The sequence below is a fragment of the Macadamia integrifolia genome, chromosome 9, assembly GCF_013358625.1.
Source record: "Macadamia integrifolia cultivar HAES 741 chromosome 9, SCU_Mint_v3, whole genome shotgun sequence".
Taxonomy (NCBI): Eukaryota; Viridiplantae; Streptophyta; class Magnoliopsida; order Proteales; family Proteaceae; genus Macadamia; species Macadamia integrifolia.
This window is the reverse complement of record NC_056565.1, coordinates 41,421,344-41,437,882: the sequence shown is the minus strand read 5'-3', so window position 1 is coordinate 41,437,882 and position 16,539 is coordinate 41,421,344. Positions and strand designations below refer to the sequence as shown.

General features: G+C 35.8%; 2 protein-coding genes across 2 annotated transcripts; one reads left to right on the top strand and one right to left on the bottom strand.

Annotated features, from left to right (window-relative positions):
- The first annotated feature begins 1,313 nt into the window (after positions 1-1,313).
- LOC122088824 (cytochrome P450 71A9-like) lies at positions 1,314-3,799 on the top strand. Its single transcript, XM_042658151.1, has 3 exons — positions 1,314-2,209; positions 2,330-2,464; positions 3,059-3,799. The coding sequence occupies exons 1-3, from the start codon at positions 1,460-1,462 to the stop codon at positions 3,674-3,676; spliced, it is 1,503 nt and encodes a 500-aa protein (XP_042514085.1). The 5' UTR covers positions 1,314-1,459; the 3' UTR covers positions 3,677-3,799.
- A 2,422-nt stretch (positions 3,800-6,221) lies between these two features.
- On the bottom strand, positions 6,222-13,256 carry LOC122090170 (protein DETOXIFICATION 20-like). The gene is made up of 8 exons (XM_042660018.1): positions 12,925-13,256; positions 10,112-10,653; positions 9,472-9,558; positions 9,328-9,384; positions 7,928-8,166; positions 7,497-7,615; positions 6,621-6,707; positions 6,222-6,485 (listed from the first exon to the last, which is right to left on the bottom strand). Exons 1-8 carry the CDS (start codon positions 13,183-13,185, stop codon positions 6,408-6,410), a joined length of 1,470 nt encoding a protein of 489 aa, XP_042515952.1. The 5' UTR covers positions 13,186-13,256; the 3' UTR covers positions 6,222-6,407.
- Between the last annotated feature and the right edge of the window lie 3,283 nt (positions 13,257-16,539).

Genomic DNA, 16,539 nt, shown 5'->3' with positions numbered 1-16,539 from the left:
TTCACTTTTTGTTTCAAAAAAAATGAAACACACCATAAATGCACTAAATGCTTTATTCTGTTTTTTCGTTTCCATAGAACGAAAAAACTCTAGAAACATTACCAAACGCAGCCTACCAGAAGAAAAAAATTAAAGGGAAATAGTTTTCTTTATGCGTATTTTCTAATGCAGCTGTCTAAGGGTTCCTCTTTCGAATCTTCCATGTGAGGGGGTAGGGGGCTATTTCTATAATAGTGACATATGAGGGAAAAAGTGATCCCGATAATGGTGTTATAGGAATCTTTTCCCCGAAAAAGAGAATACAAAAATGATTTCAAAAGGGCTTCATATCATAACATGTAGTTCGATGATGATCCCAAGACTGGACAAAAAACCTAAATCTAAGGGTATCTAAGGAAGTCCAAGGTCAAGCTTGCCCCTTACATGGAAAGACAATTTTTTTTTTTTTTGGTAAAGCTTACATGGAAAGACATGCCATCCCAAATCTGTTGAATGGTTCTAAACAAACTTGCAGCTTATATCAAAAGAAATGGCACCGGAAGTTATTACGGTATTTATTTATTTATTCTTGAACAATCAAAGAAGGATCAAGTTTTTAGAAATATTTATGACCATCGATTCTCCAAGAATATCATCATTTTATGTGAGAAAAACTTTTTCCAGCTCTTTATAATGATTCCACTCTTATTCCCTCTAACTTGCCACTTTTTCCGTCAAGTTTTTAGCTTTTGCTTGATTTTGTATCAAGGGGTTTTTTCCCACTCCACAACTGATTTGGAAATTTCTGATATTGTAATTCTCTTCTTTTAATATGAATATTGTTTTTTTTTTTTCATCAAAAGAATATTTCATTCTAAGGCTTTGTTTGGTTAATATTCTCGAAATAGATTTTGGGTCTAAAATGCATTCTAAAATGAGAAATAAAGAAGAATCATATTTTAGAATGCATTCTAGACCCAGAATCTATTGTTAAAATACATACCTAATGCAACCTAAAATTACCATATTATACTTCACCAAGTAATTCTCTGTACAGTACTTCACTTACTTAAAGCAATGATATCTTTCCTTTTTATCTCACCTTGGATTGGAGAACCGAAATTTATTGTTCGTATTAAAAAAGTGAGTGTTTGGCTTGTTTCTTCCCCGCACCTGCCCCTGCCCCTGCCCCTTTTTCGGTTGCTCCCCTCTCTTAAGGGTTTAGGGCCCATCTCTTCAGGGCTTGGTAGGGTTTGTGGAATCCAGTGTGGGATTATAGTATCATACTTCATAGAGCTCTCTCTCTCTCTCTCTCTCTCTCTCTCTCTCAGGCAAACACAGGCACAGACAACAATTAAACAGTCCTAGCCTGCCTATTTAATAAGTTTCTGGAGTCCAGTGTGGGATCATAGTATCATACTTCGTAGATCTCTCTCTCTCTCTCTCTCTCTCGCTTAGGCAAACACAGGCATAGACAACAATGGCTTTCTTCATTTTCTTGTTTCTCTTATTTCTCTTCATTTTCACAAGAAAGATGAATGGAGAGAAGAAAGGAGCAAACCTCCCTCCTGGCCCTCCTAAGCTTCCTATCATTGGAAACTTGCACCAGCTTGGTTACATGCCTCATCGCTCCTTTTGGCAACTCGCCAAACAATATGGACCCCTCATGCATTTACAATTAGGTTTTGCACCAACCCTTATAGTCTCCTCTGCTAAAATGGCTGAGGAGATCTTAAAAATTCATGATCTTGAGTTTTGTAGTAGACCCTCCCTTGTTGGTCCTAAGAAACTTTCTTACAATTTCAAAGACATTGCTTTTTCACCATACACTGAATACTGGAGAGAAATGAGGAAGACCTGTGTTCTTGAGCTTTTCAGCTCTAAGAGAGTTCAAACTTTAAAGTTCATTAGGGAAGATGAGGTCTCCTTAATGATTCATTCAATTTCTACTTCATCTTCCTCTTCTCCTACTGAAGGTTCCATCAATTTGAATGAAGTAATGCTTTCCTTAGTCAACAACATAATATGTAGGATTGCTTTTGGCCAGAGGCATCAAGAGGTATGTCAAAGAAGTAGGTTTCAAGACATTCTTCAAGAAGCACAAGCTTTGTTGGGTGGTTTTTATGTTGAGGACTACTTCCCATCACTAGGATGGGTTATTGATATTCTTAGTGGACAACATGGGAAGCTTGAGAAGAATTTCAAAGAGTTGGATGAGTTTTATGAACAGGTGGAGTATCAAGTCTTTCTATGTTTGTTTCTTTTGTCTGGGCATGCCTGGACGTTAAACCTGTAAATTCATATTTTTTAATATATTCTTTTGCTAATCTTTTAGTAAAAATTTGAACAGATCATTTCGGATCACCTCAACCCAGGCAGGCCAGAATCTGACCACGAAGATATTGTTGATGTCTTGCTTCGAATCGAAAAGGAACAAAGTGGATCAATTCACTTCACCAAAGAGCACATCAAGGCTGTTATAATGGTGAAATAAATGACATTCCTTTGTATTTTGCATGTTATTGTTCAGCCTCAATTGGTCTGTTTTCTATTTCAATTTTGAATTGATTTTCATGAAACGGTCAACAAAGAGATTTTATTTTTATTTTTATTATTTATTTATTTATTTATTTGTTGAAGAAATTAAAATTGTTTGTCTGCATCAAAATTATATATTTCAAGGATAAGAAATTTATTTGGTAGTTCAATAAATTCTCTTTATCTCTATATTTCTTTGGGAGAGAGTAGTGTCGGTTGTGGTGGTGAGACCATTTGGAGAAGAAGGGTGATGTTTTATTTTTTTACATAAAATTAATACTTTGCCTTTCCCTACCAAATTAGTCATGTGCTCCTTAAAGAGTAAGAGTGAATGCAATTTCAATTTCAAAACTGAAAACAGTTTCTCACCTACTTCAAAATTTCAATGAAATTTGATTTCTGTTTTATTGAAAAATGTGTAAGAATCCAACTAAACAAGTTTCGAAATAGAAATCACCCTATAAAATTGAACTTGAAATCATACCAAACCAGACATTAAAAATTTTGGGTCGAACTCTTAAGTTCTTTTCATTTCTTGCAGGATATTTTCATTGCAGGTACTGATACAGCCACAGCAGCCTTGGTATGGGGAATGGCAGAATTAATCAAGAAACCAACAGTGATGAAGAAAGCACAAGATGAAGTCAGAAGTTTAATTGGAACTAAAGGCAAAGTTGAAGAGAGCGACCTGGATCAACTTGGGTATGTCAAGTCAGTGGTGAAGGAGATTCTAAGAATGCATCCACCAGGCCCATTGCTTGCCCCAAGGGAAACAAGGTTTCACTGCAAAATCGATGGCTATGATGTTTACCCTAAAACAAGGGTTATTGTGAGTCCATGGGCAATTGGTAGAGATCCTGAAGCTTGGGAAAACCCAGATGAGTTCTTTCCAGAAAGGTTTCTAGGAAGCTCCATTAATTTCATAGGGCTACATTTCCAACTAGTACCACTTGGTGCAGGCAGAAGAGGTTGTCCTGGAATATATCTTGGACCTGTGATAGTTCAGCTTGCACTTGCTAACCTTCTCTATGCTTTTGACTGGGAACTGCCTAGTGGGATAAGCATGGAAGACATTGATATGGAAGAAGCACCAGGTCTTACAACACACAAGAAAAGCTCTCTTTGCCTAGTACCCAAATTACCCAAATCTAATATTTAATTTAAGGTTTTTTTTTTTTTTTTTTTTTTTTTGGGGGGGGGGAGTGGGGTAGGTGGGCTTGATATGAACAATCCTAATCCAATTTGTTTTGTTGGTATGTGCAACTATTTATCTTTCTAGTGCTAGTGCTCCTTCATCTTTTTAAGTATTGGTCATATACTAGGTTGTTGCATAGGTTTGTATAATTTTATTATTATAGAATTGGTCATTTAGATCATATGGTTTTTTTATTGTGTTGGTAGGAATATTGTTTTCAAGACACAACTATAAATGTACATGTGTGTATATTGACCTGGATCACGTTGAAAACTTGGATGGACTCCTATTAGTGGTAAGTTAATTTATAACTTCATTGATAAGTTAACTGATATGAACAATCCTAATCCAATTTGTTTTGTTGGTATGTGCAACTATTTATCTTTCTAGTGCTAGTGCTCCTTCATCTTTTTAAGTATTGGTCATATACTAGGTTGTTGCATAGGTTTGTATAATTTTATTATTATAGAATTGGTCATTTAGATCATATGGTTTTTTTATTGTGTTGGTAGGAATATTGTTTTCAAGACACAACTATAAATGTACATGTGTGTATATTGACCTGGATCATGTGGAAAACTTGGATGGACTCCTATTAGTGGTAAGTTAATTTATAACTTCATTGATAAGTTAACTGTTGTGTTGTGATTTATCATGTTTGGTGAAAAATGAATAATAATTAAAAAAAAAAAAAAAAGATCGACCTTCTCATCACGTACTATAGAACATATTTAAAAAGCCATTTCTTTGAGATTAGAACCAAACTTCTCCCCATTTATTTTACAACACCCAAATACTTTAGAAATAGATATCTTGTCCCTTGTTGGGACCTTCCTCTTGTTGTCCTATCCTCAGTTTTTGGATGAATCATCATTTTATTGTTTATTTTTTTTGTCCTACACCTTGGACTTTTCAAGGGTTGGGAGTGCTTGAACGCATATTCCCAGGTGTTAACAGGTGTTGGGATGCGTGACCAAACCCTTCCAACCTTTGATGGTAGTTAGAGGGTGGTTGGAGGATGCCATCGTTGGAGAGGAGCCAGATCCGACTTTTGGAAAAAAGGTTAATGGGCAGAGGGAATAACAGGGGGGGGTGTATACAGATGGATTCTGGTAGGGTTTTGCAGGGGAATCCCGGTGGGAGGTGGAAGAGTTGGTTCAGGGAGATCGCAGAGGCTCACGGGCAAGGGTGTTTGTAGGGGTGCTTACAAAGTGGATCCCTCCGACTTCTATTCCGTAGAAGGTCAAGGCTGGTGTCAATCCGTCTAAGAGGGGATTGGCGAATTTGAAATTGGATCTTTTTTTCTGATATTCATCCGGAAAGAGAAACTGGAACTGTAGAGGATATCAAATCGGCATTACTAACCTTAATTCTGGGTGATGACCAAAACAGATGGTGGATTCGCCTTTCTTCTTGTCGGGATAGGGCACAGAGAGTGAGATAGCAGAGAGAAGGAGAAGAGGAGCACCAGTACGTTAGGGGTGATAGACGTAGTAGCGACAGTGGTTGCTAAAGGACGATTGGGTTTCTCTGGTGTGCACCATGCGGTGGGGGCGTGGGGCTGTAGAGGGGAGGAGTGGGCCGGAATGGTGACGGAGACAAAGGAAATGGAGAGTTGGAGGGAGAAGGAGAGGGAGGAAATTGCAAAAAAATCTTCCACTAAAAAATAAGTGAATTACGTAATGAAAGGGTAAAAAAGCAAAAAAGAAGTGGTTACATTTTTTTTTTTTTCTGATAGAATGGTTACATCAATCAACTGGGTTACAAACAGATTTCCCTATAATGGATCTTTTTTTAATTAATTAATTAATTTTTTGAATTGCTATGATGGAATTTTCAAAATCTTTATACAATAGATCCGCATGGCAACAGAAAGTTAAGAACTCAAATGTTTTTGTAAGAAGTTGTACGATCCTTACCAACAAAAAGAAAAAAATGTTTAGTTGTCGCAGACACCTTATTCGCTTAGGGGCATTTACCTGACCAAATAGGGAAAAAAAAACAAAAAATAGGGACATCTATACTTACTAATTTTCATACGGAACTATGGTCGAACTAAAACAAAAGACCTTTTTTTGATAAGTGTTTAGTACTCATTTGGAAATGGGAGGACCCACCTACTCTCGTATTTTGGACCTTTGGTCTTCTCCAGCATTGAAGAGACCCCAACCACATTTAATGGTCGGAAGCAGCTTGGGCACACACCTCAACACCTGGGCATGCACCCTAAGAGGCTTCAGTCGTTGGATGTGCGCTAGATTCCCTCCGACACTGGAGATCAAGGATCTAAATTCCCTACTCACCCATGCCTTTGTTATAGATACCTGGATCATCTAAGGAAAGATGTCATTTTTTAAATCATGATATCAAATCACTATGAATAAATTTTCTCTTTATCTTGTGTGACGAAAAAATTTTTGCTGTTCATCTTTTTCTTTTACTGAATTTCATTAATTTATTCTCTATTCTCTTTAGTGATCATCTGAAAATAGGATAAAATAAGAAGAAGAAAAAAAAAAATGTATCACCCAAATCAATTCACCGGAAATTTCAAAACCTTCATACAATAGGTCTACAACATCGGAAAAAAAAGTGATCTCAAAGATGTGTAAATCATCTATGAAGAAGTACACACATTTTTTTTCCTTAATAATTAGCATCAATTTGCTAATTTTTTGTGAATAAATTTTTTTTGCTAAATTGAGGAATCGTTCTCCTTCTCATCTGGAGCTGGGAGGACCCACCTATTCACCCTTTCCTTTGCTATAGCTACCTGCAGCAAGCAAGTAGAGATATCATCTTTAAAAAGAAAAAGAAAAAGAAAAGAAAAAAAAAAATGGAAACAATATTTCAAGGATAATATATGTGTGATGAAGATTAGTTTTTACCATAAGAATTAGTAATTTACCTGCTTATCCCAATCTGTTTTGTAAACATAATAAAGAAGGACGAACGTTTGAATGAAAGTGCCAATAATCATTCCTATCCATATTCCCTACAGCAATGCATAGACAACCAACTAAATTAGACAATACTCGTAAAACATCAAAGAGCTACCACAAAAAAAGTTCAATGCATTTGAATTAGAATATCTATTTTTTGTACTCATTCAATTAAATATATATATATATTTGCTCTTTTTGTTTCAATAGGAGAATATCTTTTGCAAATTTCTATTCTAAATTTTATTTTGTATTTCTTATCATTTATCTTGTACATACATAACAAAGGAGCTTTTTTTTTTTTTTTTTTTTTTTTTAATGATTGATGGATGGAAAAAAATAAAAAATATATTCAACTATATGATAGGGCTGTTGTCTTCTATAGGTAACGATTTATATGACTAACCAAGATACACAACTCTTTTTTGGGTTGGGTGGTGTATTCTAATAGAATAACTTTCTTGTTTAATTCATGGAAGAAAGTTTTTGTCTAGGTGTGTAGCTCCTACACCCGCATCTATGTGTCTATCTCTCTCCTCCTTCTAAAATAATATCTTTATCCCCATAGATTGAACCAAATGAGAGGCATTGATTAGCTCTTGTGAGGGCATAGTAGCCTCACTCCCGAATAGAGAACATTTTCCCTCAATTTATATACTATTTTACTTTTATGAGAATTTATATTTAATAATTTTTAATTGAATCAAATTGAGATTAACTAAAAATGAACGGAGAAAATAAAAAGATAAATTTTGTTTTTGAAAAAGAAGGAAAAAATTATTGAAAAAAAAAGGAAAGAATTATCTTTTGGTTACAATGAGTAGGTGATTATTTGAGTTTACCTTCACATCAAGATGGCCCACATAATAAAGCAACAGCCCAATAGGAAGTCCTATGCAATAATAGCAAATGATGTTGACATATGCTACAATGACTTGCCATCCAGCACCAACAGCCACACCTAATCAAGATGTAAGAAAACAATTAGGAAAACAAAGAGCCTTATATTAACATTATGAGGATCTTACATTGCTACTCTCTTCTTCCTAACTATGTGGGTTTTTATTGAAGAAATCATTATCATGTCGTGATTGGTGTGCATGGGAGATTCTTCCCACAGGAGTAGCATGAAAAACCTTTACCCCATGAAATATCACATATATAATTTAAAGACCTAATTTTTTTTGGTAAACATAGTATGTATATTGTTCTCCTTTAACAATACATATAAAAGAAACTGAAATGGGATAAGATAGAAAGTCAAGAAACTCACCAGAGAGAACAGGTTGGATGCTGTTCAATATGAGTGTAAAAGCCAACAAGAGGGAGAGGTCCGAAAATTCATCAGCTACCTCCACACTACTCGAAAATATATAGGAAACTATATGTCTGAAGGCCAACACTAAGATCCACAGCACAGCCTCAACCGTTATAGAAGTTGCTACAACCACTTTGATTGCGAAAATTGCTGCTTTTGCACTTCCTCTTCCAAGCTCGTTGCTGACCCGAACACTATTTTCACGAAAGAATTTAAAAGCTTAGATCCCTTCCAATCCCTTTGTAAGATAAAAATCAGATGCTAAAGAACATTGTGGAAAGACGATCGATACTTGATCGCATGTCTTTACACCTAGACATAAAGGGTAATGAAATGATCACCCTGCCCCCTAATTGATCCTCACGGTGGCACAATAACCATGCAATCAGGTAGCAGTCCCAGCCCAAGCATTATACATATACACCCAACACACAATTGATATCCCAAGCATGGCTCAACAGTTCACCTCAAGAAGACCTTTACTGTGTCAAGGCCCATATTGACTTTCTTCAAAGTTTGATAAATTTGTTATGGGGAATCTAACAATTTTCACAAAGGTTTTGCTAATGCCACTGAAATAACTTCATAGTTAGTTAACCGCTCACATGGGATCCTAGGCAATGAGAACCTTCTAAAAGAAGGGGAATGGGGAAAAAATAACATTTTAATATATATAAAAAATGAAAAATAATAAGATTTACCTGATATGGTTGGACTGCACATTGTATTAGGTATAAAGGTTGAGATGGTGGGCCTCGCGTGTGACATTGTATTGGGCCTGTCAGTAGTTTCTCTGTGGTAGAGGGTGATTTTGATTTAAGGAAAGGGGAATTGTTTTTTGTGGGAAAATGCAGTTCTTTGCGTGAGGATCAGTGGGAGCGTATGATGAAACATTAAAGTATCATTTTCCATTTCATTTGAACATGCCGATCATTTCACTCCCCATGTGCCTGGGTACAAAGGTCACACTCCCCACAAAAACCATTTCCCCCTAAGAAAATTACTGGAGCTAGTCTAATTGATATACCCCAACGGTATGAACCTTTCCAACTTGTGAACTCTAAATGTCAACAATTTGTTATGTGGAAGATTATTTGCTGTTTTTTGTGGACAAGTGAATCCTAGATCCCCTGCCACAGTGCCACATGTCAAGTGTTAGCTGTAAAGGAGTATGCCAGATGGCAAACTATTGCTCTGAAAATTCAAGGCTATATGAGAGCGTGGATATGCTATTTCTATTCCACTAGAATGTTCTCATAGCACTAAATCAAAAAAGAACACTTTTTGTGAAAAAAAGATTCTCCGGAATAGAAATATCACCAAACGGAGCCTTAAATTGCAAAGACAATCCATACCTGGCAGCCGCTAGAAAGCCAAACGAAAACATCAACTCCCAACCATTGATATTAAGACTGCAAATTAAGTGAAGGAAAACTGGTTAAGTAGAATAAAACTAAATTCTAATTAAATTGCAGCTTTTCATATATATGGTATCTTACCAGATGGAGAGAGCGTCAATTATAATCTGAGCATCTTGGGTGTGCCCGGTGAACAGAATTAACATTGAGTTGTACCATAACTCTAAGCTGTTGATAATTAATATGGAAGCTAAAGGTTAGAAAGCATCTCATTAGTACAGTTTTAGCTTAAAATAAGTAGAGGTGGTTATTCCATAAGTAGTATCTGGATAATATCACATGGTTCATTTCGAAAAGGAATTTGGATAAACACGGGGTAGTTTCAAGAAGGTCTGAAGTTTGGGAAGAAGCTCCATCTTTTGTGCTTTTGGATGTAAGCTGGGATTTTCAAAAACATCTTAGATACAGATTTATGTAAATAATCCTTTCTATTTGAGCTTTTGTTCTGGCCATTAGCAAAAGCTCAATAGTGTCTATAATCTCTCATTCATTTGATTTGATGAAAAAAAAAAAAAGGAGGTAGAGGAAGAAGCTCAAACTTTAAATCAAAGTTTTAGTTGTTCACTTTAGATTAAAGTCTGGCCATTGAGATGTATGTAAAGTACTCTATCAAACGGGTTAACTTATATACTATCAAGTGGCAAATAGTGAAGAATTATACTTCCCTAGGTATAGTGACACATCTAGAAGGAACAATGAAGAAGGATAAGATAAAACTTACCAAAGCATTACACCTGATGAAATTGATAACTTGAACACCGGCCATAACTCTGCAAATGCATGCAGAGAGAATCCAGTCCAAGTTTGTGGACAACCGCCGTAGAAAACGAAGATTAACTGACCTACTATCGGAACCCAACTCGCGATATTCATAGAGATCATAACGCCTGGGATGCCCAAACCCAACTTATCTACTAAGATCCAAGAGCAGAAACCGTGAAGGATTAGAGTGACGGCTGATAACCATGTAATGATCATGTTCTTGCTCTGGGTTTGAAGGTACATTTGGAGTGTGTAAAGGAAGACATAGGAGAAGATTATGGGAATGTACCAAAGGGAAATGACGTTTGCCATTAGTGATATCTCTTCTGTTTGTCCAAGTAATCTGAAAATTGGAGCACTAAAGATGAAAATAGGGATAAGGAGTAGGAAGACTGCTGTTTCAACCAACCACGATCTCTGCAAATATATACCCAACATGTGATACTGTTTTGCTCCATATGCTTGGCCACATAGAGTCTCTAGTCCACTGGACATTCCCATCTGCAATTACATAAGAAAGATAAGTACTAATTAATGGAGAAGAATGAGGATGAATAAAATCAGTCATATATTATAGGTTAATTATTCTGAAATGGTTTCAAATCAATATAATGTTGAGAAAAAAAAAAAAAAAAATAGCATATGAAGGCATTCAAGGTCTTAGAGTTTTCCAATGTGTGATTATTCATAATTGCGAGTGCGATCCCTCAAACGTGTTGTTCCTCTTTTTGGGGTAGTAGTACAAGTTGTATATGTGAGTCTGATGGCTCTAATACAATGTTTAAGTATATAAATTGAAAGGTTAAACTATTAAGTGAAGAGGCCCAACTAGTAAACAAAAGCATCTAGTTAAGGTTCCAGAGTTTTCCAATTAATATGGGATTATTCCAGATAGAAACATGACTGTCAACTGTAATCTTTTAATGCTTTGCATTTCTAATGCCCATCGAGGGGACTTCTTACCAATGCTATTTGGATATTTTAGGGTGTGTTTGTTTGCTTTCTTGGATGAAAGCAAAAGAAAATAAAAGAAAATTTTTTCTCTATTTGTGTTTTTTGGGTACTGGTTTAAGTAGGGGTGTCAATTCTTAAACCGAACCGGTAAAACCGGCTGGACCGAACCAATAACAACACAGACCAAACCGAACCGAAGCCATATTGGGTCGGTTCGGTTTGGAGTATTGCAACCTCAAAACCAAACCAAACTGCACCGGAAACCGGATGAACCCGAAACCAAACTGAAACTGGCTCAAAACTCGGACCGAAACTGAAACCAAACCGGTAAGAAACCGAAACATTCCAAAATTCATTAAAAAAATTAAAATTTGCATAGTTTTGTAAACATTTGTATGGAAAGTCGAATCCAAACTGGACCAAAAACCAAAACCAACCCGGTTACAAATCGATTTAAGAAACCGAAGACAAATCGAAATCAAACCGCACTGAAACCAAAACCAAATTGAAATTGAAATTTCCTTATTAGTTCAGTTTCGATTTCAATTTTCCCACACCAAAATCAACTCAATCCGAATCAAAACCGAGCCAGACCAGCCGATTGACACCCTAGGTTTAAGGGTCAGTGGGCCAAATAGAACCCAGTCAGGAGCCCTATAACTTCATAAAAACCCAAAAGAGGCTGGACAGGACCCACTGAGGGATTGACAAGAGGACCACTGGCCATAATTATCGCAATAATACAACTACTGTTTTCTGAAAGTGGAGAATGAGAGACGGTCAAATCATGACCTTCCCTAAACAACACGCTAGAGCCCAACTACCTGTCATTGATCTAGAAGCTCATCCCCTCTAGTTGCTGCTTAGCTCTTCCAAGATAATCAAGAGAAATTATAAAACAAATTTCAACTGGTTATTTATTCCACACTTTCACTTTCAGAGAGTTTCAAACAAAAAAAAAAAAAATCATCAGCATCAACACTTTTCTCCCTATATATTTTTTCTTACTTTTTCCCACATAACTGGTGAGATACAAAACTAGGAATCCAAAGTAGTTACTTTTTCCGATATTTCCTCTCACCTAAGCAACCAATTGGTTGCTTAATCAAAAAGAAAAGTAAAAAATACAACCAAATGATTGCCCCAAAAGCCAAACACAGTATTATTTTCCATCGTCTTAACCTTGATATATAAAAATATGAAATTTGTGGCCAATAAGCTTTTTCTTATTCGGAAAGGTAACTTTTTTGAAAGCTTAGATTTTTTTTTCTAGATGTTGTGTACATGTCTTGTTGCCAGTGTACTTTTTCTGTTGATGGTAATGCTTTAGCTGGAGTCTGTTTCTGATTTTTTTATTTCCTTCTAAGTATTTTTCCTTTTTTTTAATACAAATTACTTTTTAAAGAAAAAAAATGTTAATCCACACTTTTAATAAAAAAAATTAGAGTAATCCTTTGGTTGAAGAATAAATAAACAATAAACTATTGTACAGGATTAATGCCCAAGCATACAACCTACCCAAAAAAAAAAACCCCTAGCTAGACAGAAATAAAAACAAATTAGGTTGATAGGGAACCAATAAAAACAAATTAGCCTGATAGGGAACCAATAAAATAGGGGGAACAATAAATTAAATAAAAATAAAAATAAAAATAGTTTTTCTATAGCTGATGAGACTTTAGCATACAAAATATTGAAAGCTTTAAGGCCATCTCTCTCTCTCTCTCTCTCTCTCTCTCTCTCTCTCTTTATATATATATATATATATATATAATTTATAAGTTGGGAGTGGAGAAGGTGGTGTGTAGGAGTACTTACCAGTATTCCAATGGAGAAACGGGTGAGTAGTTGGAAAACCACCGAGAGAGCGGCCATTTCAGTGTTTCCAAGGTGACCGGTGAAGGCTTGTGATATAATAAACACCCCAAACATTGATGCTCTGGTCAAGGTGGCAGGTCCTGCTACTATCCATAGTTTCTTTGATTCTACCCACAATCTCTTCCCTAGCTGCTTCTCTTCCTCTTCCTCCTCTTCCTTTCCTGACTCTGGAAGTAGCTTATCTGTGGCTGCACTGCCCATTACTCTTCTTAGCTTCCTCACTATTTCCCCCTGATGGAACTATATAATGACCACACAGAGAGAGATTTTCTCCCCTGATGGAACTATATAATGACCAGAGAGAGAGAGAGAGATTTTTCTTTCTTCAGCACTAACTAATGTCCCATCTTTATCAAAAGGGTCCACAGTAAATTCAGGACACAGTAACTCACACAGGGAAAGAATTAACTTTCCTGTGACAGAGCGAGTGTGTGTGTGAGTTAAATGCTTTTTTGGTAGTTTTAAGTGTAATCTGATTGAGACTATTGGAGGTCAATTGATAGTGACATACAAAGCAGACAGATAGGTTAGGGCTCCACTGACATCCTGTGACTACAACCTTTGTTTTTCATAGGGAACCTATGTATTGTATGTATGTGGGACCCAAACTGTTGATCAGAAAGAATAAAACCATATTGTTGAGTAGGAGTAGAAGGATTTTACTTGTATTTAGTGTTGGAAGTTGCACTAGGAGAAGGCGGTTGAAATGGGAGTACAAGTACCATTAGCCAATTGGGTGAGTAATAAATAATAAGTAGCTAGGAAGGTTTCTGACATTCAATATTTATTCAAACCAGCATGAAGGTTAGATATTTCCGATGTGTTAAGGTTACCATGTGGTGGCTGGAGAGGTGGTGATCATAAATGTTGTTTTAAAATTATTTTAGACACGTGGCATCTGAGTTGTCAGCTCAAGAAATTAATGTCCATATCTATTCCTCATACTATTTCCACGTGGCAGAAGTTTCAATCGTACAACCCTAAGTGGTTGTGCAATTCTATTGGAAGGTATATTGTACATATCTCCTCAAGAAGGAAAAGAGATCTACCGTGTGTTTGTGGTGTATCAAATGTTGATATGTGATTGATTATATATTAGTGTGTTTGGTATGTAATGAAAGAAATGTTTAGATGCTCAACATATATATATATATATATATAGTATATCCATTTTCCGAAAGAGAGAACATACTGGAAGAGTTGTTTGACTGTGATTGGACAACAATTTTGATATCAATGTTAGTGTTGTAGATTATTTAGAAAATGATTTTTAATTTTATTATAAATATATAATTATAGGATAGTATTCCGTAAAAGACAATGTGGTTTTTGTACAAATATTGGAACCAAGGGGATTGCATATGAAAGCATTAACAACAACGGGATTTCTACCTTTCATGTGGGTTAAGGCGATCATTTCACCCTCCTACGTGTCTTGGCACAAAGGCCATGCTGCCTTTTATGGTTCTTTTTCTCATAATTATATGTTGAAAATTGTTTTAAAATTCTTTGTGTCCAATCACAAGTCATGACTCTTTCATATGGCCATTCGACAGATTGGTTTCAACAGCATATCTTGCATCATTGCAAGATCAACTTACTAGATCACACTACTTGTTCCAATCACAACCCTTGGTTTTAAAGAGGCTTCGTTATCAATATGATGACAATGAAACCCTAATGAGACTTATGAATTGTGAATTCAAATGAGTGATCATTATAGAGAGAGGAAGAGAAAGTCTCTTCCCATTAAAGATGCTTCTTACTTTGAGCGATAACGAGTTCAAGTGTTGCATTAATGCCCCTAACTCCCTATTGTTTAATTAACAATATTAACACCATGTGAAGAGATGCCCCAAACAACCAAATTTGATTTGGTACTCTGGATCCCCAACAAGATCCCCTATCAATCCTTCATTGTTCAATCAAGCTAGATTAATAACAACCCCCCCCCCCTCTCTCTCTCTCTCTCTCTCTCTCCTCTTCCCCTCTTTTATGTGTAGTTGACGTAAAGTGAGAGAAAGTAACAGGATATGGTCCCTGCACGATTCAATTTAGGCAATAATTGCGATGCTCATATTCTTTGGATTGCTCGAGTAAAAAAAAACTAAGATCACATGGGGACACTACACTTGCAATTTTTTCGAAAACCCACATTTCTATTGGTTAATTTGCATTATAATTTCTTACAAAAATAAAACAAATTGCAATACAAAGTTTTTACAGTAGAAATTACTATGATGTTGTAGTATTGATCCTTAGTTGAAATGAGATGAGAAAATGCTTGAAATAGATGTTGAATCACCGCCACAGCAACTGAAGAAGCTTCGAATAGAATTGAGGTTGAGTCACACTTATAATGTTGCCTTTAAAGTAATTGATGTCTTCTATTGTCAAGAGTTGTTCTGCACCTCTACCTCCAAGATAAAACAACATTTCACTAGAAGACGAGACAATTGTTTTAGTCCCTTTTAGGACCAAAAAACTACAACACAGCAGTCCCCTCTAACCTTACACAAGACTTAGAGAAAATAGAAGAAAGAAAAAGATTTGTTTGGTTGCAAAGAGTAAAAATATATGGAGTGTCAATGTGTGAATGTATATCTCTGCAAAGTATTTGGTTGGGTTTATATAGATCCAAAACTAACCCTTGCACCCTCTTAGATTCTTCAAGAGTAACCTCCAACTAATGACAAGTTAATTGAAGAATAATATCATATGAACATGAATTGAAAATTAATTCAATAAATTGAATTAATCCCAATCAATTTCTTAACTCACCTCTCCACTCATGATAGTGACCATGAATGGACTTTAGGACACCCATATAATAAATCATTTACCTCCATTTGGCAATAGCCTATGGCATGAATTGAGAATTAATTTTATAAATGAAATTAATCCAAATCAATTCTCTTTGCCCACCTCTCCACTCATGGTAATGGTCATGAGTGGACTTTAGGACTCTCATAGGGTATTATTGACACTTTTCCATTACCTTGACCCTAAGAGTCCCACACTATTACAAGTTATAAAATACATAAAAGAAAAATCTCATTTTGAAACATAATTATAATAAAATAAATATAAATTCTAACAATTTCCTTTCCAATTAATTTTTATGCTGGAATTTTCACATACAAATGTCAATCCAATCCTCCACTCCGGCATCATTCGCCAAGCATATCTCTATTAACTTTACTTGTGGACATATCTATCTCTCCCTCTTTCTCTTTCTCATTAAAGACTAAGTTAGACAGCCAGGTGTCGTGATGCCACCCTCCACAATTTGAGGACCTTTGCATGATCGAAGAAGCTTTGTCTTGTCTCTTGCACGTTTTCAACTAGAAGTCTTTCTCCAACCAACATTCCAAAGACATAAAAAAGTTAGTTGTCTTCTATTTCATTCGTTCTATTTTGGTCTATCAACTACTTCTGCTCTAAACCTCTCATTTTGATCATTCTCATTGCTTCTAATATTGTATTAGGGAAGTAATTAAGAAGATAATAAGTAGAAATATCGAGTGGACATGGCTTCAACCATTGGATTGGAAT